The sequence below is a fragment of the Dicentrarchus labrax genome, unplaced genomic scaffold (assembly GCF_905237075.1).
Source record: "Dicentrarchus labrax unplaced genomic scaffold, dlabrax2021, whole genome shotgun sequence".
In the NCBI taxonomy this organism is placed as follows: Eukaryota; Metazoa; Chordata; class Actinopteri; family Moronidae; genus Dicentrarchus; species Dicentrarchus labrax.
Genome location: NW_026136724.1, coordinates 5,190,232 through 5,216,149, shown reverse-complemented (window position 1 = coordinate 5,216,149; position 25,918 = coordinate 5,190,232). Strand labels below are relative to the sequence as shown.

Below are 25,918 nucleotides of genomic sequence, written 5' to 3'. Positions count from 1 at the left end.
AACGATCACACCCCCTACTGAAGTTTTAATAGAACTTACAATTTAAATGACTTTTTAAGAATTGCAGATCTATTTATTAGTGGTTGACCGATATGGGTTTTTAAATGGTAGATGTTTTGAGAGCAGGGCTGCCGATGGCTGGTATTTTGACAAAGACCAGACATGTATGATTATATTCTATAGGAATACATAAATAATAGGCATACAGCCGTTTATAGTACAGCACTGGTGATTATTATTATTATGTATAGTTTTGTTAGAAAAGAAAGAAGATGAACACAAAAAGTTGAAGCTATGTCATACTGACCTTTTACATATTTATTGTGACAATAACAAGTTAACTGCCACGATAAACCAACTGGAAAGGACAGGCTGTCAACCAGAGTCAATTGTACCAACTGAGCATAACACATTGGAGTGTGTGAAAACTAATTAGCTAGTGAGCATGAATTGGTTAGCCAGAAGTAAGCTTCTGCCACTCCACACTCCCAAAGCCACTGAAAAAAATAGACCAAGCCTAAACATTATAAAGTCTGGGATCATAATATCTCGTTTGAAAACATTATTCTTCTAAAATCAGGTGTATGTATGAATAATAATAATAATAATAAAAAACATCCACTTCAATATGATTTTAACTAAAAACATTTGGAACATACTGTAACAGGTTGTGTCGATGAGTCCTTGAGACAAAAAAGGATGGGAACGTTAGATCTGCTAGATATCTTGTCTTGAAGGCAGTTCAATACCAGTGCATTTATTTTTTGAAAAAGATTTCAGTAGTTTTCCATGGGCAGGTTTGAGGAAGAGGCTCTAGTTAATAAGAATGAAAAGAATGTGTAGCACTGACGAGTGCATTTGAAGCCCAACAGATCAGTGGAGCCACTGTAAGGATAGAAACAATGACAGAAATGTTCAGGGTCACCTTCAGAATGTGAGGAATGTGGGGAGGCAGTTGTTGCCAACTAATCACCTTAAGAGGGACTCCAAACTCATACCGGCTACCTAATTTGCTCCCCAATCAGAAGAAATCATAAGATAAAAAAAGCCAATAGATTGAAGTGATATTTTGGCTAGAGCAGACTGGTACTGTATTAGACCCACACAATATCTAATTTCATGTTTTATGTTCTAAACGTGTATCAACTTGATAAACTCAAGAAGTTCAGTGTCAAAAATAGTTCCTAAATCTCCTCTCAACTCAGGTTTTCATACTCCAATTATTATTTAACTGGGATTAAATCAGGAACAACCCAATAACAAAATCAGTGTCCCGTTCAAAAAAAACAACTCATGTTTTAATTTCATATATTTATTTTGGTCCTCTGCCAACCAAAGTGTGCTCCCATTGGCTGGGAATAACATGCTTCATTAGCAGCAGGTAAACAAGGTGGAGTGATAAGGGACAAGGGCACATATTAAGGTTATCAGCACTCATGTAAGCCTCTTTTTCCAATCATGAGACCTGGATGAAAACAAATATTATATAAGTTATCAAAATGTGTTATGAAACTGAAGGCTGCACCCAGCAGATGTTCCACAAGAGGGCTGTCTGTAGATGATTTCTGATCTGAAGTAAGATGGCAACATGTCTCTCATCATGTCCTTCCTTTTCATCTCTCACCTTCCTCTTCCTCTGTCTCTCTGTAGCTGGCGTAGTGTGCAGTGATGACACCATCCTTCTGACCCCAGGCAGGATGAGCCAGCGCCAGGTGAAGGAGCGGGACAAGGAGAGGGAGAAGGAGGCAGGCCTCCAAACCCCCAGCAGGGAGCACATCGCCACCCCCTCTTCCCTCAGCCCGGGGGTCAGCTACAGCCACGGTAAGATACAGACTTCCTTTGCACTTATATTATAGTTCTTCGTTTGGCGTGTACAGTATTCCACTGAGCTCCATGGATTATCTGTAGATGAAAATACACTCAAACCTTACACTCTTACACACTTTTTTTTTTTTAGACAGGGCATGTACTATACTATGATGTCGTAAAATAAATAAATTACCTCGTAAACTCTGCATTTTATGACCCGCGATCATAACCCATTCAGGTTCAGGAAGATGGAAGCTACATATTTAAAAGTATTGCAGAAACAATTTGATGTAAATTAACAAATTGACTTCAACTTCAAAGAAAACCAGCGCTGTAGTTCTAATTTCCCTGTTTTGTACGTATATTTTACCATATTTTAGTAATAAGTCTCTCTGTCTCCCTGCCCATTTGCCTTGTTAATTTTCAGTTGTTCACTGTTTATGCAAACTCAGTACTTCCTTCCTTCCTTGTTTACCTGTTGTTATAGTAAATAGAGCGTAATGTACATTGCCACAGCATTTTTTACCTGCAGTACATACTATACATAAAATAGTCATACCGTACTCAACACTGGCTTTCGCTTTGTAACCGAAATACTTTTCTAACTCACAATGTTAATAGGTTCTGCCTGTCTTTCTGTGTAAATGAACTCCTGCAGATGCTTCACATTAAACTGAGAACATGTTTTAACTGAAATAAGAAATTTCAGTCATCCTCTTACAAATAAAAGGTTGAACTCATACATAATAAAATACACTCTAGCTCAGTTCAGCAGGGTCAGCTGATCTGTTGCTACAGTCTTACTTGGTCTGGTATGAGCAGTAACTGATGGAGGCTAATGTTAGCAAGTTGGTTATAGGGTCACTTAGTTGAGTATGACTCTTCTTGTGCTACTTTATAGCTACATTTTAACATTTACTATTCTCTCATACGGTGATTGCCACTAGGTGCCAGTTGCCACTGTTAAGCAAAAGTTGAAAAGAATGATATATATAGAATGAGTAATTCAGAGAGTAATCCTGCTCTCATCTTGCAATTTCTTACATGACAGATTTGCCTGGGATTCAAGTTCTTGGTGCTCTCCAGTGACCTTGTTTTTACGAATCCCCTCACATTTTCTGGTCATACTAGTTCTACGTGATGAGGCAGAACTCCAGTTCCTCTGCAGCCTTTGTCGTGATAAAACACTGAATATTAATTGGTTTTTTGAATGGTCAGAGCGGCTGTCTCATAACAGAAAGGTCACAGACTGGATGAATGTAGGGTGCAGCAACAGCAGCCACGTATGTCGGCGAGCATGTGCAAGCCACTAAAACTCCCACCTGCTCACTGAATGTACGACGCTCCAGATAAGAACGATAGCTACATGCCTGAAATGTAAACACACTTTACCAAAGAGCCAGACACACATTTACAGTCATACTTACTCACTGTATGCACCACTGAACAGACCTACCATATTCTGTACCTCTTATAATCTTGCTTCATTTCCCGTTCTTTTCTTTGGTTTATGTTGTTCTCGATTAAAGATAACACTCGAAAGCGTACTGGTGACATTGGACATTTCTAGCCCCAGGACAGATGTCTGTTTTTTTTGTTTAGCCTTTACCTTTCCCAGACAGTCCTGGTGGAGAAACAATGACTCATACCTACTTGATGAGTGGTTCTCACTCAGCCTGCCTGTGCACCCATGCACAGCCATAAGCCTGCAGGTTGATCAGGTTTATATCATGTCATTTTGTGCTCATTTTGTGATTCTGTGATATTAAATGTCTTACATTATATGGAGTAAGTCACTTTGTGTTGGGAAGTGAAAATTATCCAGCTGATTCTCACACTCTTGATGTTCTATAAAAGCCTATTACTCTCAACCTTTTAGCTCTGTCATTACAAGGGGTCATCGGGTCTGGCTGTATGGTTGGAAATCATCTCATTTTGTTTAATTGACTCATTGTGGTCTAATGATACTGCTGGAGCTCTCCAGACTGCAGATTAGAAACAAATCAAACGGAGGCTATAACTATGGAGAAATACGCTCAAGGGTAGATTTGGCTGGGCTCTTACATCAGCCCTCATACTGCTTGTTCCTTGTTCTTATGTTACAGTGCCCTCTTGTGGATTCTCCGCTGTAGTTAGTGAACTGCCGTTTTGTTTAATGACAGCACTGCAAGAATAGAGATAATAGAAAGCACAGATTGCTGTCATGGGTAGGGCAAGAAGCTTCTTTTGCACGAGCTATAGTAGCTTAAAAGCCCCCCTCTAGTTTTAGCAAGTAGATTAGACTAAATGAGTCGGGCCTGCTGTTGGCTGGTTGCAGTTCCCACCAGTGTCATAGTCTGGGAGTATGAACAGGTCACATGTGAAAGATGGATGTGAAGCTGTGAGTGCATGTCTTTGCTGCTGGATTTGATGACTTCAGAGCTTGCTGAACTTTGGACACATTTGGGTTACTCTCTTATTCTGTGATTTATCATCACAACAAGTTGAGTCAGTTTACATGAATACATTTGAGGTAACGGCTGTGTTTTTTCTAATTTTAAAAGGGCTGTAAGCACACTTTCTACCACAAGAGGGAGTAAGCATAACATAGAAATGGATACAATCATTACACACAATAAATAAAAGCTTGTTCTGCTCAACAGTTACCCAGCTTCCAGGCATATAGTGTATCAGACTTCTGATTATGTATATGTAGTACTTTATATGTGTTTATCAAGAAACTTGTCATCATGCACTGTACACAGATTTAGTAGTCGAATAATGCCTTTGTCTGCACTGTTTTGTCCAGTTGAACCATGTGAGTGTAATGGCATGAAAAAAATCTTTACTGCTTGGCAAATAATTTCCTGAGAGTATGTTCTGTATGCTTGTAAGTTTGCAGCAGCAAACCCATCTGTCCAGCATCACCTTCTAACCATAACTGCATCTGCGAAGCCAGAGTCAGTAAAACAGCATGCATTTTCTGACCCTGGACTCCCTGCAGGCCAAAATGGGTATCCATGGCAACTGATTTTTCTTCAGCTAGCCCTTGGTCTTGCTTGGATCCAGTCATGTTTGTCTGCAGTAACGCATGAGTGAGATGTTTAATGTAGGGTTCATCTGTATGTTTCACAGACTCCAGAGTCACAAGGCGATGAGTGTTGACATTGACATAGTTATTTCTGAATTGAGAAAAAGATTGTAGGAGTTCTGTGAAAATTCACAGGTTAGGTGTGAAGAGTGATCATGAAGCTTTTCCTAGTTATTTTCCATAGTTCATTTTAGTAATTTAGTGATGCTTAGTAACATAACTCTGGAACATAAGTACATTTGATTGTACCACAGGAGTGAAGAGCCTTGCCTCTGACTGACCAGTTTGCTATGTTTATACACAAGTGCTCACTCTCTGAAACCCTTGTTTACATGGGGTTTGATTAATAATCAAATCCTCCTTGTATCCTCTCCAAACAAGGCCCTGACATCATCATTGTCAGGTTTTTTCATAGAACTCAATTATGAATACTGGGGCGTGTTGGGTTGTGATGCAACACGCTGGAAAGCTAGTCAAACTGATTTTTCCATCTCTAATTACTATTGATTTGCTCATCAAATAATTATTGAGCTTTTAGTGTTTCGCAAGTAATAAGTAATATATTTTTCCTCATAAGCTTGAGTTTTGATATCAATCATATATCATCAGTCTGAAAAGAACTTTATTAATCAGATTCTAATAGAGGGTAGTTAAACTGTTATTTATAGTAAAACACTGTGTATTATTAGTTTATTCCGACTTCTTTCATAATGTTGTTTGGATCATTTAGTATAATCTGAGTTTTGTTGCATCATCTAATACGCACAGACAAACCCTGGTGTCTGTGGTCTGGCTGCCAAGTGAGCCTTCTTTTCTTTATGACTCACTGAGAACAAAAATAAACCCAGCAGGTTGTTTGACAAGACTTCTTCAATCGGCTTTGAAGCTGCTCTCACTTTAACCGCCTTTCACTGACTTGCTGTCCTCTTTCCAGGTAAACAGAAAAATCTGCCCTTACTGGAGAGTGAGAGAGGGGTTGGGAATGAGAGTGAGGCAGGGGGAGAGGAAGATGTAATGAAGATAGGAGAGAAGAGGAGAGAATATATAAATTGAAGAGAAGTGAGTTGAACGGAGGAAAGAGTTGGAAAGCAAGGGAGTGCTAGAGCGAGAGAGCAGGTGGGGTCAGCATGGATTTAAGCTCAGCCTCAGGGATTATGCTCTGTCAGACGGGTTAACAACATGGAGGGGGCTGGTCTTATCTGCGCCCCAGCCACTGCCAATCCAGAGTTCCTTCTTCCGCCCACGCTCTCATCCAATGAATGGCTGTGCCCCGGGAGGCCTGAGCGCTAAGAGGGACGAGGCTTGACAGCGAAGATATGTACCGTAGATAGCAAAGAGTCTGTGGAAGTAAAGGAGGACAGGACCAAGATGATGGAGAATATCTCGGCCTCTGGGGCCGAGCTCTGCTCGGCCGGCCGAAGGCTTGCCCGGACCGACAGAACCTGGATCTAAAGCGGGAGGGATTTTAGCATGATTTGGGCGATTAGAGTCCTGTCAACACTTGACCTTGGGATACTTCAGTTTTAGCCTGAAGGAACGCAAGGTACTGTATGAAATAGTACCAGCTGACAAGGTAGTGTTTCAGCTAGAGCTCTGTTGTCTTAGTTGTAAGTCCTCACATGAAACCCCCCACCCTCTTGTGAAGATAACTAATCTGTGCTGTCGCGTGGCTTTCAGTATTGTGCTTTCGTATGGGTGCGTTGTCTAAGTGGGCCTCTCATGAGGATAGAATGAAGATCACACCAACATAAAATGGCTTTTTTTCTAAGCAAAATGATCATGTGGACAGAAGGAAGACCCTTGATTCTGTTCCTTGTGAGACAAGATGGAGAAGAATACAGCAGAAGATGCCTGTATGCCAGTGTTCAAAGGGCCTCTTTGTCGCAAAGCTAATCCCAGAATTACAGGGTCTCCTTGCAGCCTTTATGTAAGACTAGAAGTGTCTGTCTGCATGTGACCTACTGTCTGCAGTGTATGTATCACTTGCACTGCATGGCATCAGATGTATTTCAGCTTGTGGGTTACTGTGTCATAGTTCGTCTGCAGTTTAGTCATATGTTTTTCATGTGACTTTTTAGGCTTTATTTCTTTGAGCTTCACTTTTCTGTTAAAAAGATTCTATTCACTATACATTTTATTATGACTATAAAATTATTGTCTTCTGATGGTGTGCCCTTTGTGTTCCCATCAGTGTTATTATGACAGAAAGGTTTCTTGCTGATATCAGCGGAAAATAACAATACAGATTATCAGCCCAGAAAGCTTCAACAGTCACACTGCATCTGATGGTGTCTTTTTTTAAGAGACTTCACATTTGGTTTGCGGAAACTTGCTGTATTTTATTTAAGTAATAGCAAGTCTAATAGATAAATAAGACTGAGAGTCTGCAGCAATGCTAGCAGGTCTGTGAGACTGTACTTAAGCACAGCAATGCTTTGGGCTAAATGCCAACATCAGCATGCTAACATGCTTACAATAACAATGCTAAAATTTTTTCATTTGATTATTTAGTCTATAGAATAAGACCAGGAGTCTACAGCATGGCAACATCCTCATCCTGCTAATATCTTGATGTTTAAGATACCAGGTATAATGTTTGCCATGTTCACCATCTTAGTTGAGCTTGGTAACATGCTAACCTAATGATGGCGCTATAAGAAAAGTCAGAGAATCACAAAAGTCAAGACATTTCCCTCAAAAAGGAAGAGGAAAAGTGAGTACCAAATTTCATGGCAATCCATCAATTAGTTGAGATATTTCATATTCAGGCCACAGTGGTGACACTGCCACGTCTAGAGCTGCTAGCATGGCTAATAAAACTAGGCACAATACTTTGTCTGAAATCAGGTAATCCTTGGGGATGCAAATCTAGCAGTAACTTTGGGAATCAACGCCTGTGTTGGGTTACTGCTCCACAGGGCCTCTATATCCTAGATCCTCACTCACTCCCTGTACTGGCCCGTTTGGCACGGCAGCACTCCCTATACCTGACACCAGCTCACCTGATACACATGAGACATAAAGTACTGGAGCAGGCAAGACGTGGTGCACGAGTAACTCCATCCGGCCGGTCAAGCCAAAGAGCTGATAATCAAACAATGTCACATTTGTACGCTTCATGGTTCTGCGTGTCCCTGTAACAGGAATGCTTCTTAGAGAGGAGTGGAAAAAAACAACAAAATGTGTCATCTGAGTGGATATAAGGTTTTATTTGTACCTTTTTTAAACAAAATCAAAAATAATAGTTACCAGGAATGCAGAAGGCTAAAGCTGTGTTCGTAGGAAGGCTAAATGCAGGAATGAATGACAGATTGAGAGTGGACAGAATGTTTCCAGTAGTTTAAAGCCATGCTTGACTATGGATTAGCTCCATTTGTTCAGTCAGTGAATGTGGTGAGGTTAGGATTTGCCAGAATCAGTACTCATTAACAAGAGTCAATCCAAACTTTACTGGAAATAGATGATGACTATACTTAGCAAATGTTTCTCAAATGCCTCCCAAATGCCACCCAACCAGCAGAAATGGACTTTTCCTCTGCAAGCAGGTTAATTAGGTCTGGGATCTGAATTAAACATCTAGAGCATCCTAATTACCTGTGTTAATTAAAGCACATTTAAGTCAGGCAGGCAGGATTCATCAGTTGGCTCAGGGACAGTTGTTTTGGACAAGATTGCACTGTTTACCTCTCCAAGCTATCGTGGATGAAATGTCTCCATGTACAGTTGATAGCAAGGTTTGGTATGATGCAAGCAGAATGATAACATTTCAAGGGCTAAAGTAGAGTAAAAAAGGACTGGTCTGCTGAAAGGAAGATGCTAGTGGACTGTGGAAGGATCAACGGCAGACAATGTGCCTGGCAGATTGGGATACAAAGATAAGGCCCAATGCCAAGCCTATTCAACTCTGCAGAGATACAGTAACCACTGGTGTCCTTGCAGAATCCTTTTTCAAGGCACATTATCTTGTCTTGTCACTTGGTATGAACCATCCTGATGATGACCTTAACCTATCTTTCACGGCTTTCGGCGCTGCAACTTAAGTTTTCCTTTTTTAAAATAAGAAACTACATAACATGGCTACATACAGCAATTTCTAAAGGGGGTCTGAAAAATTAATAAAATATATTTATTTTTGTCTGCTCTGAGCCTAATTTATTACAGAAAATACAGCTGGATTTGCAACCTTGAGATAACATTTCTAGTAAACAGTGTCACAGATGTCACTGCCAGCAAAGCAATTTACAGTCACAGACTCTGTAAAAGCAAAATATATGTATAATGTATCAGGTAATTGGTATTCTTCGTTTACATCTGGGGAATATAGTGGAATCAACTGAGCACTGGTGTGATAAAGTGCTTCCTTCTGTTCTCAATAGAGCTCATGTTTTGTGGTTGCATGTGCTTGTGTGTGCGTGTGTGCGTGTGTGCGTGTGTGTGTGTGTGTGTGTGTGCTGTTGCAGTTTACAAGCTGTATTACCTGAGTGATGAAGAGAATAGTGTGATCAGAAAGAGGGAGTACATGCCCATACAGTGTCTTAAAGGGACATTTCATCGCTATTAATGTGGATTTCCATCAACATCTTGTGGTCTATGTAGGCCTTTAACACAAGAACCTCTCAGCGTTTCATACTGCTCCTTTATACAGTGCTTAAACCAGAGGGTTACATGTACTGTAGCAGCATACACTACATATTGCATGTGAGTTTCACAGTGGTAAACCCACACCACACCAGCCTGGGAAATGCCTGTGTTTACCAGACTGTAAGCTTGTCCTCCTACACAAAGCAAACCTTGCTGCAGTGTTAGATAGGGTTGGGTTCTCATACAGTTCTATTCTGGGTCTGGTTCCACTTTTTTAACAACTTGTAAGTGTCAAACACATCTCAAATCTTTTTTCTTATTAGCAAAATACAAAACATTCAGGTAGCTGTTGATAAACCATCTAACCAAAGGCTCCATTTATTATCAAAAATGACCAAAAAGCCATTAACCTGAAAAGCAAATATAATGTAAAACCTGTAAAAATGTTAGGGTAGTAGCGGTTTCTGGGCTCAGATTGAGTTTGTTTGAGGTGCTCTTTGGATAGGGATACATCTAGACACAAAAATCACAAGAAACCTCCAAGGCACTCTGTTTTAAACAATTAAAATACCTTCAATTTCATGGCATGGTCGTTGACGCATTGCAGCATCAAACTGTTTGACTCCCTGACGAAGGCTCCTTCCCTAAATACATCAGTTTGTTTAAGGGTCTAACATGACCATGCCATCACAATGTATGATAATATATGGAGTATACAAACCTGAAGAAATGAGGTAAGGGATTCTGATTTAATAAAAAGATGTAATACTGTTGTCAGAGTCAATAAGATCAAGTTATTGACCCTCAGAACTGGCAGCATTAGGCAAAACAAACATTCAATGGTGAAACTCTCCAGGTTAGTGACTAGATGTGGTGGACAGAATGTCATTTGGCAGCTATTATTTTTATTTACGTCCAGTGACTCTGCTACCACAGCAGTCCGTCCAACAGCCACACTAGCTGCCATCTGACTGGGTTAGCAACTAGCTTGAGGGCAGAAATATCAATAGCAGAGCTTATTCCTCTGCTTGTTGCATGTTCTCTCCTCTGTTGTCTGTGGCGTATACAAACTGTTTTGTCCAAAATGTGGTTTTCAATTTCTTTAGCTGTTGTTAGAAGGGAAAAAAAGGACACCTATCTTAACCAAATCCTCCTTTTGTTTCTTCCGTCATTCACTGCTGTCACAAGAGTGAATTGTGGAACTAAATTGGCCTGGAGCAATATTTAGAAAATATTAACAAGTATTGTAGACGTCATAGACATGCCACCCCAATGACTAATCCATTGAAATGTAGTTGAAAAGCGGTGAAGTGTCCCTTTTGAATGTAAATTCATTGAGCAGAAGAGAAAGAAGAGATGTGGAACATAAGGGCTATTTTCAAGCTAAGATGCAGCTCTCCTACCCATCCGGAGGATAGGGAGTAGGAGGGGCTCAGCTTATTCGTTATTAAGTACTTACAGGCTGCTGCTTTCATACACACTCACAGAGCAGAGAGCCAGAGTGTGTGTGAGTGAGGAAGGGAGCAGTCGGCTGAAGGAAGCGTAGAGGAAAGCAGCATACTGCACTGGTTTAATGCCTAGTATCTGAGCTACTCTGTTTGTGTTTGTGTGTGTGTGTGTGTGTGTGTTTGTGTGTGTGTGGTTGTGTGTTTACTCGTCGGTTTATTCGCTTGACTCACTAGCTGCGTGGGACGGATTGGACTGTCTCCCGACCCCCCTCGACCTTCTACCCTTGAGTTTACCTTACCACTCCCCCACCCCTTCCTCCCACACACCGAGGGAGCTCCCGCCGTCCCCATGATGAAGGAGGAGGGCCTCCTGAGTCGTCGCCGTTTCTCAACGTGCGGCGGGACAGCATCGCTTCGACCTCCACACCCGGACGGACGCAAACTCATCCGCAATGCCTCCTTCGGGGGCTATAATGAGCTGTCACCCATCTCGCTGCCAGGTGGGTGTATGATGGTGTGGAGATTTTGTAGACTCCATACTGGGAAGTGTTGCTGGCCCATTAGTAAACCCTGTAGTTTTACCTTGTGATTGACTAGTATCTCTGTAGTAGTGGATGTAAAAAGTGAGCAGACCTCAGTGTTTGGACTGATGGGCTGTGAGGAAGTCAGATAGGTCTCTACTGTGGCTACTAGGTTTTGTTCTGACGCACTGTGGACTGGCAGTAGCTTGCATTACGTTACTCTTTTGAGAATATGAACAGAGTTCTCTCTCGTGAATGTCAGCTTGTTTGGACTTTGATTTGTGTCTTCCCAGTGTTGGCTTTCAGAGAATGGATTTAGACTGGGTTCAGATCAGGTTGGCTGGTATGACTAACATTTTTCAATACTCATAGATTTCTGCAAAAAAAAGCACATTGTTCATGTTAGCAGAGACAAAGGAATGTAAAGCATTATTTGAATGCATGACCATGTTATATTCTCTATTTAGAATAACAATTTATTACTGATAGAGACAAATTGGTGTAACTGCATAAATTGTCCTAACATTTTATCTAAGGAATTATAAACTATAATAATCCTGCAGCTATTGCATGAGTTTCTGTTTTTCTAAAATCGTTTTAGACATATTTGTGGAAACAGCGTCTAAGTTTCAAACCTCTGTGTCGCAGTTTCTCACTTCTAGGGTGAGCAACTGAAGGGAGCCCTTCATTATCATTTATTCTATGAATGCAGATGACGTTTCCCCCACTTTTTAACCCACATAGTGTTGTGCCATGATTTAAGACATCTATTCCACTACTCCAACAATTGGGTGCTGTCACGTTTTATTTTTCACTCAGAAAGTGTAAGCTAGAAAGCTAGGCTAACTTCTGCATTAAAAGTGGAATCTAATTAGCCCAGCTTGTTAACATTAGCACTGATTCACACTTTTCGTTCATGTTCAACACCTGCTGAATCATCGGCAGGTGCAGTTACACATTCTAGAAAGGCATCACAACACAGAGAAATATATGGGGTACAAAAATCAAAGATGGGAGCACTAAGCAACGGCTAACACGCCCCGCAGGTGATAGGTAGATATTGTTATATCTTTCTATATGCTATTTTGTGTGTCCACCCACAAAAATATTGCTCTAACAAAACTGGTGCTGATATTGTTACTTGGAACCAAAAAATTAATGCCCCCTGGAGGACATAGATGTAGGGGGGACTATAACGGCAGATGAATTAATAAAACATAAAATGTCAGAGCAAACAGTGCATATATGTACTTTTTTGTTAAACTAAATTTAAGTATTCTTCCAACAATAAGCCAAAAGCAAGTCATAATTTGTTAAAAGTCATACTAATGTAAATAATAACAGGATATTTAACAGCAGTATCAGTTAAGTTTAATGTATTGAGTCAGGCAACAGACTGTTGATAGAATACTGTCTGTAATAAAAAGTAGATATGTCTTTTTGAGTTTTGCTTGGTCATTCAGTAGCTGTGAGATATTTGTTTGTGATTTCAAGGACTCTATCTCCTCACAATTGGAGAACAACATATAACCATTTATGGGTTGTTCTAGTTTAAACAGGCCGGTGCAAACTGATCTATGAAGACAGCTCGGGCCTCAGCTCAGCCGGCTTGTTTTTACTCAGGTTCCAGTGATACCTCTATGAGAGTGATGTGATAATCCTCGCTTTTAGAAGTACACCAAATCCCGTAGAACATTTAGGATTTAATCAGTTCAGTGTTCATTTCTAAAATCCCGACCTCTGTGATCTTTCCTTTGTTTGTCCTGCTGAAAAGGACACAAACCTGGAGGCAGACAGTTGGCAGCCCCGGAAGCTTTGAGAGAGCGGATGTTCTCTCTTCCACCTTCGCAGACTGTTTTTAACCTTTATTAATCCAGGAAAGGCTGACTGTGCACAACCACTTCCACACTTTCATGGAGTAATTCAGACCTATGCAACCTAGTACAACCTCAGTCCTCTGCTGTTTGCCAGTGAGCAGCTCAGTCAGATAAGGCCCTTGCTCGAGGGCATCTTCGTTGCAGTTGTTGAGGGGAGATTATTCGTCATTGTCATTTTTCTCCTCAGACCTTTCCGTGTCTGGGGATTCAGGCTGGTGACCTTTTGGCCACAAGTCCACTTCTTTCCCCTCTAAACTAGCACCTCCTCCAGCAATCCAAATAACTTGAGCTGCGAGACACTGTGTGAGTCATGTTGTTTTTCTCATAGTCAGTTCCCAGCCTCAGCTCCATTCATCCTTATTTTAGATGCTCTACTAACAGGCACCAGCTTTTAGAGAGACTGCAGGAGACAGCTGGAGCAGGCGGGTTGCACTTACTCACTTTGGGTTATTTTTTTTACTTTCTATTACTTTTTACATTGGTCTCCCTGTTTTTTACATCCACATCGGCTCCACAGTAGAGTCTGCTGACATGATTGTGCCTACTCTTGCATAGCACAAAAAAGGCGAAAGGCCCTATCTCGAGGAAGTTTTTGCTCGTCTGTTCTTGGCTTCTGTAGAAACAAGACAGTTCAACATGGCGGCCTCTGTAGAAGAGGACCCACTCCCTCTAGGTTTTCAAGACTGGAGTCTTGGACTGGAATCTAAATTTGAAGATGACCTTTTGGAGGTCTTAGGAGCAGTACTGTGGGCCACTTGTAAGCAATCCAGGAAAGTCTTGCTAAGGCAGGTGAAATGGGAATTGCAATATTCCACATGAAATAAACTGACCCATGACAGAACCTTGAGGATCACCACAAGACAGTGCCAGTTGATGAGGCATGGTTATGAACAGTAACTTTAAAAAACTCCTGTCCAAAAGGTAAGAGGAGAACTGCTCCAAGGCTGATCCAGAGATATCCACTGCATGAGCCTCTCAACCAAGACACACAAGTCTACAGTTGTCAGGACTGTTTTGTTCAGACAATTATAAGCTGCTTAGCAACAACTTTTTCTAATACCTTTACTATAAAAGGTAACTTGGAAATAGGCCTTAAGTTGCGGGGCAAAGAAGGGTCAAGATTAGTTTTTTGAGAAGTGGTTGAACAACAGCTTGTTTGAAATAAGCTAGGACCTGACCATATGTTAAGAGTTATTGACAAAGACATCACCGGCTTCTACAACTAAACTGATTACTTTTTGACATTTCATAGACAAGTAATCGATTAATCAGACAAAAGCTTAATAAATGTGAATGTTTTTGTTTTTTTCTGGTATGATTGTCTTAAAATTATGCTTTAAACATTCTTCTAAATATCAAAAGATGTGACACAAGGTCATTGCCTGAAGTCTTTACCAAAGGCCAAGGAACAGGCCAGGTCTGACAGTGCTCATGAACAAGGCCCCAGTGGACTATAAATAGAACACCAACACAAAACAGCAGCCATGGTAATGCAACCTGCCTAATGCCCCACTCTCATCCAGACTCATCCTGTTTGAAATATCACCCTTTCCACCCCTCGTCAAGCTGCCGGTGTGCAGACAGAATAAGAGTACACCCCTTTTTAATGTAGATGGCACCACATTATCTATAGTGGTGTATTTGTTTGTGCAATACTCTTGACAGGATGCATAAGAAACAGGTTTGAAGGCCAGGAACAAGGCCTGGAGATTAAAATGATCAAGGGCATGGACAGGCTTCTTCGGTTTGAAACTCTTTTTGATACCCCTATGAACTACTTTGATAACCAACAAGTTCACTTAATCCCAAAGTCATATAATATTTTATCTTTCATTTGTCTACTATTACTATCTGACCATTTGAGTGGATGCACCCTTTCATGTTGACTGGGTACTTCCTGCTGTGTTGTGTACGGTTGCTTCCTCTGTAGCCAGGGATTAACTGCAAGGAAAATTAATTTGGAGGTTGAAAACGGGGCCTTTATAAAGCTACTAAGCGAGTGGAAAAAGCTGAACCCTTGTGGTCGATAATGAGATGGAATCACGGCTCATCTTGAGGTCAGCATGACTTGGCATACTGGATGCTGGAACATTCAGTGGTGTCTCCAGCCATAAAGATAATGCAAGATAAGATAGGTTTTTGATTACCAAGAGGAAGTGATGAACTACATTAGCAAAGAACAGAAGTGTGCTTTACTTTGAAAAAGAAGGACCTAAAGGGATAATAAAAATACAATTATATGTTTTAATTTGTTTAAGCTTTCTTTTAAAGGGAAATTTCACCAATTTTACACATGGAGATCACATTACTGAGGACATCTCGTCCTCTTGCCCTTTGATTTTGACCATTTCTTTTCAAATCCGTCTCTCCCAAGTCCCCCAACTCTATGGAAGTAAATTACTAGAGATACTTGAAACACTAGTGCAAGTTGTGTCTTTTTCGGTTGATATTTGAAATATTGAGTGACAGTAGCAACAGCACACAGATACGTGCAGGTGAAATATAAGATCAGCTGGCGTACTGAGATTTGGGGTACATTCACCAATATTGTGTTTTCATTAAGTATTAAGGCTCTCTATTACCTGCTATATGTGGAGTCTCAGGGAAACCTTGATACCATGCTGACCTGCATCCCAACTATCCAAGCTGCCCTGGGTTACAGTCACATATTTGACATTTGAAACAGATAGTTGTCCTTAATTCTGGAGCCATTCACAGTTGGGAAACCACATTGCCTTTTACCTGCTGTTGTTGGTGCAGTGTTCTCTTATCCTCCATTCAGTCTGTGCAGCTGATTGAATTCTGTTGAACTGAATTATGTCAGTCAAGACAGCTCAAGAACTAACGGCTAATGAAGGAAGGTGTTAATGTGCCAATGCCTATACAGCAAATATCTGTACTTGGATTACACAGACTACATACTGTGTTACATTGATTCAGAGTTTGATATAGACAAATAATTGGATAAAATTAAAATCGGTATCACTGAAATTTTCCCTTTTTCTCTGGTGGACCAGCCATCTTTTTAGTTCATTATTTTTGAGGCAAAATAGCAGAGTCACTGTTGCCATGGCAAGTTTTCGTCAGTTTCACTCAGGCAATTTGCTCCCTAAAATTGATGTATTCTGAAGAGTAACTGGGCTGACAGCTTTTCCCTCCATTTGTTGTTCTCTGTCTGTTGCCATGGTAGCCTTCACATTTCCTTTACAAAATACAGCACCATCATTAAAGAGTTCCACATGGCTTTTGAATCATGGTTTGAAGGAGAGTATAAGAATAATGTTCTATACAGCTTCATTCTTTCAATCAGTCATGTTTTTCACTAATGTGGGTTTTAAATAAACTCGACTTGAATCAACATGGCTCAATCCCTGGTGTGGCAAGAATCTAAGACACCAGCAGCCACCTCCATACCAGGGACTGCCTTGGAGCTTTCCGAAAAGAGATAATGAACTGGTTTTAGAGTGTGGTTTGAATATAAGCTCCTTTGGTGGGAGCGGCAGCTTCTGTGTTGCATTAATCATGATTGGGATGAGATGAGGTGATTTTAGGGCTGAGGTGCTAAATGTCTTAAAGCGCCACAATGCAAAACATGTTTCTAAAGAGATGTTTTCAGGTGAAATTGAATGTAAATTGACATAGAGGGTTATTTTATTTTGATATTTGTGTTTGCCCCATCAGAGGTACCGGCTCAAATAAATCAGATATTCTTAAAATATGTGGTTTGTATAGGAATGAGTTGCTTTCATTCATCATTTCCCCCCGTACTTTCACCTCTGTTATTTTGCCTGTAGTCAAAAGCATATTTCAATGCTGTAGACTGTATTCATTTTGTGAGGCAGAACATTAATGTGGAAAGACATTCAATGCAGCAACGCACAGCTCTTCCTCTCTCTGTCTCTTCACTGTTTCAGTCTCTTCACTCTATTTCTCTTTCTCTCTCCTATCTATGTTTGATGCCGAGTGAGATCACTGCAGCTCTCGTTTTTAAAAGCAAATGCTTTAGTCAGGCTGCAGTGGGGTGTGAGTCTTCTACAATTTCAGCTATACACACACACACATCGAGACACAAACACAGTCCCTCATTTTCATTCAGGTAGATTTAGCCAATTCGCACACTGAATGTTCTGAAAAGATGTACTTTAAATTTGTGCAGTGAGACAAAACTGCGTACACATTCAGTCTAAAAAAGGAGCTCAAATTAAAAGAGACTCCTAAATTACTTATTTTGCATTGATCCCGTGAAATCTCCCAGTGGATGTTCACTGAGCAATCTTGCATAGGCTTGTTTTCTGTTGAAATTCTCATTGATCTTCAATCCGTTGCTCTTTTTATTATATCTATGTGTTATTTATATTTGTCATTTCAGTCATTGGTGTGAGGGGTCTGGAATAGACTGGATTCTTTTTCCTGCCAAACTTTGTGAAATTGGCTGCACTAGAATTATGTGTTCTGCAGTGCAACAGTTGTGTGCAACAGCTCTGGTTACATTTTGGACCACCTCACATTAAAAAGACAACTCACTTACAATGTGTAATTGTGGATAGGAGTGTCAGGTAAATGCCAAAAATGTGAAATGCTACATGAATAATTGAATTTCTAGGTTACTTAAGTTACAAGCAGTTGGCATTCATTCCTTGAATCCTTCATTTTTAAAGTGAAATACTTTCAATAATCATTGCAGTTCTACAGCTAACAAAATTCACTCACTTTATCGGAAATGGTGTAAAAAAAAAAAAAATCCATTATTTGAGAAAAAGAACGTCTTGCTACCTTCAGTCATAGCATGCTCAAGCACTTCTATGTGAAATTCACACCACTCAAACCCTTTCTACCTTAAATCTCCTGCTACCTTCACAGAATGAGTGCCTCTCTGCTTTGCCATTGAAATGCTTATCAAAATTGTCTGTTGTCCGTAACATTTTGCATAATCCAAACAAAATTACCAAAAAGCTTCATGTGGGTTTATTACACATAAAAGATACTTAATATCCTGGTGGCTTATTTTAGAAGCTAATGTTTTCTAGTAATGAAAGAAAGGTTTAGTCGGAGAGTGTCCTTCCAAAAAGGGGCACCCACTGATAAAAGTGATACCTGAAATAACTAAACTGCAAATCATTTAAAATTATAATCCTAAAACATTTTAATAGCTGTGGCCATGTTGGTACACAGTATTTCCTTCCTTATTATAGACATACCGATAAATGAAATTGTTTTCTACCCAAAATGGAGTATGCTTTTTCAGCTGTTATTTCATTTTGACTTCTCTCACGTAGCCACATTTATTGAACAAGCTGCCTCAAGCGATATGTCTAGCTCCTCACACTATAAATAAGAAAACAATTCTGTTTGCAACGAGGTGTTTTTTGGCTGTATTCGTGGAGTGGACAAGTGGCCCCTTAAAGTGTCTCAAATTGGGGTGCCCGGTTAGCTCAGTCGGTAGAGCTGGTGACCCATATACGGAGTTGCTGCAGCGGCCCGGGTTTAAATCCGACCTGTGGCCCTTTGCTGCGTGTCATCTCCTCTCTCTCCACCCACCTTTCCTGTCTCTACAGCTGTCTCTATAAAAATAAAGCCAACAAAAGGCCAAAAAATAATTTTTAAAAAAGTGCCTCAAATTGATCTGGGACATGTCATCATGGTGAACTCCACTAATGTAGTCAAAATGTTTGATTGCAAAGTAGAGAGCTAACAAGCATGCAAATTAGTGAGTTCATTTATTTAATTATCATTCTTTAACTTCAGATCTCATTCTGTTTTTAGGTTGGATGTTTTTTTGTCTCACTTGAATGATCTGTTGGTTAGATATTTGCATGTAACCCAAATTTCTCTAACACACCATCATTTTGGGCAAAGGTTGTTAAATGACCAGTGAGTAGGATTTAGTGGCATCTAGTGGTGAAGTTGCAGATTGCAGCTAATTGAACACTGCTTACATCTGGGAATGAGAACGGTCTGTGTGTAGGAGAAACTATGGTGGTTGCCACCTAAAAAAACAATCAAGAAAAGCCCTATCTACAGTCAGTGTTTGGTGTGTCAGTTGCTACAGTAGAAACATGGCAAATGCCATGGAAGGCAGCCTATGGCGTCTAGATAAAAACAGCTAATTTTAAGGTAACAAAAACACAACGATTCCTATATCAGGTGATTATACACTAATGAAAACATACTTATGAATATTATATTCCATTTCTGCATATAGATCCTCCTAAATGTTACACACTGGACCTTTAAATGAAATGGCAACAAACAGTTACTGTGATCTATGACTTTTGTCATAGGAACGAGACGGAAGAATAGAGCAAATGAAGATGCATTTATTTTCACTGTGACAGTTTAACATTTTAATCAACATAATTTTCTATTATGATCATCCAGTTTCCTTCCTATAAGTTGAGACTGAGAGAAGGGGACGATGAGTTATGTAACCTCTTGTTGAATTGCCCTTGAGTTGTTTTCCAGCTGAAGTTGGCATGGAGATGCGCCTGTCAAGTGGGCACAGATGGTCTGTTGGGACATCTAATGTACCACTGAAACTAGATCCATATTAAAACAAAGGCACCACTTAGGGGAAGAAAGGCAATTGCATGCCCTCGTTTCTTGTTGTATATCACAGCTAATTGAAACTAACAAGAGGAAGGAAAATACTTGTGTTTCTAGTTTCCTTTTAATTTCAAGGATACAGTGTTGGTTTCATGGCACCAACCATTCAAATAACTGAAGTGTTCTCAAACAAGACATGCATACATGCAGTTGACTCGTGCCCAAGTAGCACTTTTACAGGAGGACTGTTGACCTATTGCACCTTTTTTCATTCCCAAGAGGGGTAAGGCAGTTTCACTGTGTTGTATATTGTGTTTCAAGCCATAAGACATTTCTAGCTAGTTAAAGGAAATATCCCCCCTGGAACTCTAATGCACTATTGTACCCTCCATTTCAAGATTCATTTTGGTTTTGAGTTTGTCTGCTATCACCATCATTATTGCTTTCTCATCACTGTAAATTGAAGAAGCAGGGTAATAATAAAAAGTAGATATGACAAAAACAATTCTGCACAGAATCACTCCAGTAATGCACAGAACATCACATTGTTAATAAAAGTATCAGAGTTTGAAAGCAGTCAATAAAGAAATCCATACCCAAAATGTCTGTTGGACAAAATTGAAGAACGCAGGAAGAATACATAAGATGGAGGCTTATTTTGCCAAAGTACAGACACACAGCTGTTTAATTAAAGCAAATGGCTAGTTAAATTATATGCAACTCTTTTCCAAATATATATAAATATCTCATTTGGTAATGAAACTCTGCAGCACTTCCTTTATTCCCATACTGATGGCCTGTGGATAGAGACGGAAACTATAAAATATTTACAGGCTCTCTGTCACCTTTAGACCGCCAGTGTCACTAATGCCAAGGTCTCAGTGGGGAATCTGTTGCTGAGGTGAGACTAATTGGTTAGAAACTGTCTCACTAATAAAGATTAGAAATGCTAAAGGTGAAGCACAAAACTGTTCCGTTTGCTTAGGTCTGTCATGTCACACAATATCTACATTTAACTGCATTCTACACAGATTCATTATTGCACAGTTTGACATTTATAGAAACACACATTCCTGTCAGCAACTTCACTGGAGCAGTTGATAGTTGAGTGTCTAAATCTTTGTTTCCAGTTCACTTTCCACACCCACATTGCCCCAGCCAAACTATGGATTAAAACAGGGAATCTCCTTTCACAAGCCAACTTATATAACTTAGAGCTCAGTTCAGATTAGGGACTTGCAGCAGGCGCCTTCTTGTTGCCATCCAGATTCCATGATTTCCTCCAGTTGCTTTGAAAGACAGCATGCTCCGATGACCGACATTAATGTAATGAGTTCCAACATTTGGATTTGCAGACCCCCAAGAATTTCCAAGCACATCTGATATTCAGTGGATCTTACCAATCAAAGCAAGAAGGATCATGAAAAAGGAAATGACAGCACCAAGATACAGTCTGGATGATTATATTGATTAAAATTTCTCAAATGATCAAATCAGATCAACTGACTGATTAACTGGGTAATTTTTTAGTGCTACAGCAAGCCGTAAAACATACAGCAACACACAACAGAACTTTTAGTGTTAACTGCATGGCAACTGTGGTACCTGAATAGAGATAAAACCAATTGGGCTTTATTAATTATTAATTTTTCAATTAATCAATTGGTCTTCTTAAAAGTCCAGTGTGTAACATTGAGGAGGATCTATTGGCAGAAATGGAATATAAAATTCATAGTTATGTTTTCATAAGTGTGAAATCACCTGACAATAAGAATCATTGTGTTTTCCTTACCTTAGAATGAGCTGTTTTTATCTGCAGAGGGAGCGGGTCCTCTTTCATGGTGTCGCTATGTTTAAGGTTTCTTCAGTAGCCCAGAGGTAGTTCCTACAAGCTTGGAAGGCTGAGCTGTATTCAAATGATCGCAATCTGCAACTTCAACACTAGATGTCTCTGAATCCTACATACTGGCCCAGAATCAGAAATGGCCTTGAGCCCAGTGCCATGGCCCCCTGGGACCAGCCTATAGCACTGAGTCTGCCTGCATCCACAGCAGCTTGGTTGTCTGGTGGAATGGGGTCCTGTAGGTCACCTGAATGATGATGGACATTTATTTATGCCATTGTGTTTTTTGTTGCAGGTTTCGAGAGAGGGAAGGAGGACCTCTTGCCTCTGCCTTTAAAAGAGGACTCACATTCCATATCTAAGAGCAAGGTAAGAAAAATCACTATTGATATACAGTTGTTGGGCAGGGACAATTGGGTGCATGTTCTAATGAGACCAGAGAATATGGGAATTACTGCATGTCGTGTATCCTCTTCCAGTCTCTCCTCAGGCTGTGAGATATCCTTCCTTGAGATGACTCACACATCATATACACTGAACACATCAAACATTTATCAACAAAAATTCAAAGCTCCGCCGCTCTTTCAAATGATCTCAGTGTGGAGGAGGCCCGTCTAGTTTATCTGTCGAGGTCCACATCAAATATGTTTGTCAGTGCAAATGTGGCTGAGTCTCTGTCTGAGTCACAGCAGAGGCGCTTTCATCAGACTGAAATCCTATTACATTTTTGTTATGATTTTGTGAAGTATGAAGACGTATAATAAGACAGGATAATCATTTCAGAGGTTCAAAAGCTTTATCAGCAGGGCTTCCCAAAACCAAGACAAGGTTTTAATGACTCCTTATCTGTGGACTGTTCAGATTCTGCTATCAGCAACGTCCGCCATCTTAGAAAAGCTATATGAAACTCTATACAGCTTTCTGAACCAAAGGATGTGAGAGAGAAGATTTTGGCTTTGATGCTTGTATGTACCATCAAACTTTGTCCAACCGTGCCTGTGGGAGTTTAAGGCCTTAAGTAGCGCTGCTTTAGGATCCATACACATCCCCGTTGGTCTCTCCACTTTAAATCGCTCCAACTGGCTTTGTGGAGGGAGCTGGCAGAGACACACCGGCTAACTGAACTAAGTTTGGGCTGCCGGTGCGTTGTAAAAAAAGAACTTCTAGATGCTGTTGCAGCTCTTTGCTAATGTTGTCGTGAAAAAAAATAAATGGAATGTCCTCATTTCAGTAGACTTTGTTATTTGTATCATTTGTGTTAATAGATTTGTCATTAAAAGGGAACACTTTGTAGCCAAGATTACATTTAGTCATTTAGTGGACGACTTTATCCAGAGCAGCTTACACAGAGTGCTGTAGCAGACCAAGCTGATGACTGCTATGCACAAATCCACACAGGAAAAGCTTAGTTATTATAACCAGACATGTTTGAGTGGTGTTTTCTCAGCTCAACACAAAAGATTAACAACTGATGGATACGTAATTAATGCTTGAAGACATTAAGTTGGGAAATAGTAGAGATGTTGATGTCTTTGGATATGAATAAGTTATTCTCCTGTGTGTTCACAGTCTGAAACAAAGCTATACAATGGCTCAGACAAGGATGTGTCAGCGTCTGGAGGAAAGCTCACCAAGAAGGAGTCTCTCAAGGTAAGTGAGCTTAAATCAGCTTAAGTATCCTTATATGGAGAGTGTTACAGACAGCCTAAACGCTGGTGCTTGCTCACCCACACTGTGTTAACTTGGTGAGCCAGCATGCTTAAATTACTGTATAGATGTTGAACTTTACGCTTCCTTCTTATTGTTCACCAATGTCATCACAGTACAGGATACATTACATTTAAAGTGGGAAATAAAATACAGCACTTTGCAGTCAGAAGGTACCAGGTGACACAGAGGAGTTTTAATTCCAGTCTTATTACTTCCTGCCAAATGTAATTCAGTGAGAAATATTAATATGCACAATTTGTGTGAAATTATGTCATTTGCCTTGTCTGTGCTCTGTGTAGGTGCAGAAGAAAAACTACAGGGAAGAAAAGAAGAGGGCAACCAAGGAGCTGCTCAGCACCATCACTGATCCCTCCGTCATCGTCATGGCCGACTGGCTAAAGGTGGGAACGTCTTCAACCCCACAGTCAACATTTCCTTCTAATGTTGTGTATTTGTTGATTGTGCAGCATACTGTCCATTCAAAGGATATTAAGTAACTTAATGGGTATTCTAGTGTTCCGAACAACCTCTAACAAAAGTACAGTTTTTGTTTCTTGAATGGATTTTTTTCACATGATTTAATCTTATTTACAAGCATTTACAGGGTTTAGTTTATTTGTGTCCTCTGCATTCAAGGCAGTTATTCTACACTCTATGTAGGAGGTTACATTAAACGTTTGAGAAGTTACAGGTAGATTTAAATGTGTAATTCAAAAAATTCAGATACAGTAAACATTATGGTCTGTAAATTTTTTGTTTGGCCAGTTGTTAATTTTTTTACTTTTGCTTGTATAGAAATAGAAGTGTATATAACATGGATCTTAGGGTGCAGAAATCTGTACTATGAACAGACATTGTATCTCTTTCATGGATGACTTCCCATCACACATTTTGATATGCAAATTATTACCCAATGACATCATGCATTTTCAATCAGCATGTGACGTGGTCTAGCATCTCTTTGGGACTTTTCTAGTAGACTTTAGTTCGCAACACTGTCCCTGTTGTAGAGTTTTTCACTCCAAACAACATTACAGTTCAGCTGGTTGAAAATGTTTTTTTCCCTCCTGGCCGAAAGAAACAAATCACTACAGAAACAACACTTTCTATAAACCCCTCCAAACTCACTTTTTGGGCTACTTCCAATCCTCAAGTTCCTCATGTAGCATCTTCCAAAAGGCCTTAAATCTGACATGTGTCTGTATTTGATCCAGATCCGTGGTACTCTGAAAAGCTGGACCAAGCTGTGGTGTGTGCTAAAACCAGGCGTCCTGCTCATCTATAAAACCCACAAAAACGGCCAGTGGGTGGGAACGGTGCTGCTCAACGCCTGCGAGCTCATCGAGAGGCCCTCTAAGAAGGACGGCTTCTGCTTCAAGCTCTTCCACCCGCTGGAGCAGTCCATCTGGGCCGTCAAGGTCAGAATATACCTTAAGATACAGGATTTGCAACCGAACCAGTGACTCTCAGTATTATGGAGCATTTATGGGGAGCATTCCAGGTTGGGAAATTTGGGCATCAGAGGAATTCCTTTGGAAAATAGGAATATATCAGGGAATAGAGAGTATCCAAAGGATATCCAAAAAAGTATTCCTCTACTTTTTTTTGCACTCATTGAATTAGATAGTGATTTTAGATTACATTAACAAACAAGTAAATGTTAGATAAAGAAAAGACTCTGCTTGTAAGAGACAGAAAAGTCACTGAACCCTAGTAGTTGGTGGCAGCAGCAGTAAATAGTTATGAATGTAAAAAGGAAAGAAGTGGGGAGTGACATTTAGTTTACTGATTTAATTTTCCTCTCTGGAAAAAGGATACTTTCTTAAAACGTATTGAAACTTGGCAGCCTCTTCCTCCTCCATACGCTCTTGGGCCTAATTTTACAGCAACTATATTTGAGCTTGGAAAGGTTTCTCCTAATATCCAGTTCCAACTTGATATCATAAAACTAAAACTGTTTTGCCAGACTCTTTCTTGGCCAGGCACAGTCACTTCCTTGAGGAAATAGTCTCACACATAAAATCATGACTTCTTATATTTGGAGTTTGTAACTTTTGGACAGAGTCAGGCTAGCCATTTCCCCCTGTTTCCAGTCTTTATGCTAAGCTAAGCTAACTGTCTGCCGGCTGTAGCTTCATATTTACCATAGAAAAATGTGAGTGGCATCAATCTTTTGCAATGAAATTCCCAATTTGTTTAACTGTTCCTTTAAATCTGCCATACATTACCTAATTCATTTTCATAATGCAATGGAAAGCGTCTCTGACCTTATAACCCCATTATTTTTCATTATAGACTGATTGAAGCTGGAGATTGAGAATACTGTTAGAGGTTTGTTATGCAGACAGATGAATTTGAACACTGCCTATTTTGCTCTCCAGTGCTGAACAAAACAAAATGAACAGAAACAGATCATCAGGGGGAAAATAATCTTCCTTTGTTCCCTGCAGTTAAAGCAAATAGTTAAAATGATGTGGATGTTAACTGTATAATTAAGAGCTCATCTTTGTTCAATT

At 40.0% G+C, this 25,918-nt stretch overlaps 1 protein-coding gene across 9 annotated transcripts in view; it reads left to right on the top strand.

The window, feature by feature from the left end:
• Positions 1 to 25,918, top strand: part of osbpl8 (oxysterol binding protein-like 8) — an 89,488-nt gene that overhangs the window by 46,465 nt on the left and 17,105 nt on the right. For 7 of the 9 annotated variants that reach the window (XM_051392334.1, XM_051392331.1, XM_051392328.1 and 4 more), the window contains 5 exons: positions 1,651 to 1,821; positions 21,988 to 22,061; positions 23,262 to 23,342; positions 23,702 to 23,803; positions 24,617 to 24,820. In XM_051392334.1, coding sequence (XP_051248294.1) covers positions 1,698 to 1,821; positions 21,988 to 22,061; positions 23,262 to 23,342; positions 23,702 to 23,803; positions 24,617 to 24,820 — 585 coding nt within the window. In that variant the 5' untranslated portion in view covers positions 1,651 to 1,697. Of the gene's footprint in view, positions 1 to 1,650; positions 1,822 to 10,953; positions 11,409 to 21,987; positions 22,062 to 23,261; positions 23,343 to 23,701; positions 23,804 to 24,616; positions 24,821 to 25,918 lie in introns of those variants that run through there. The other 2 variants (XM_051392337.1, XM_051392333.1) reach the window with 2 other exon arrangements.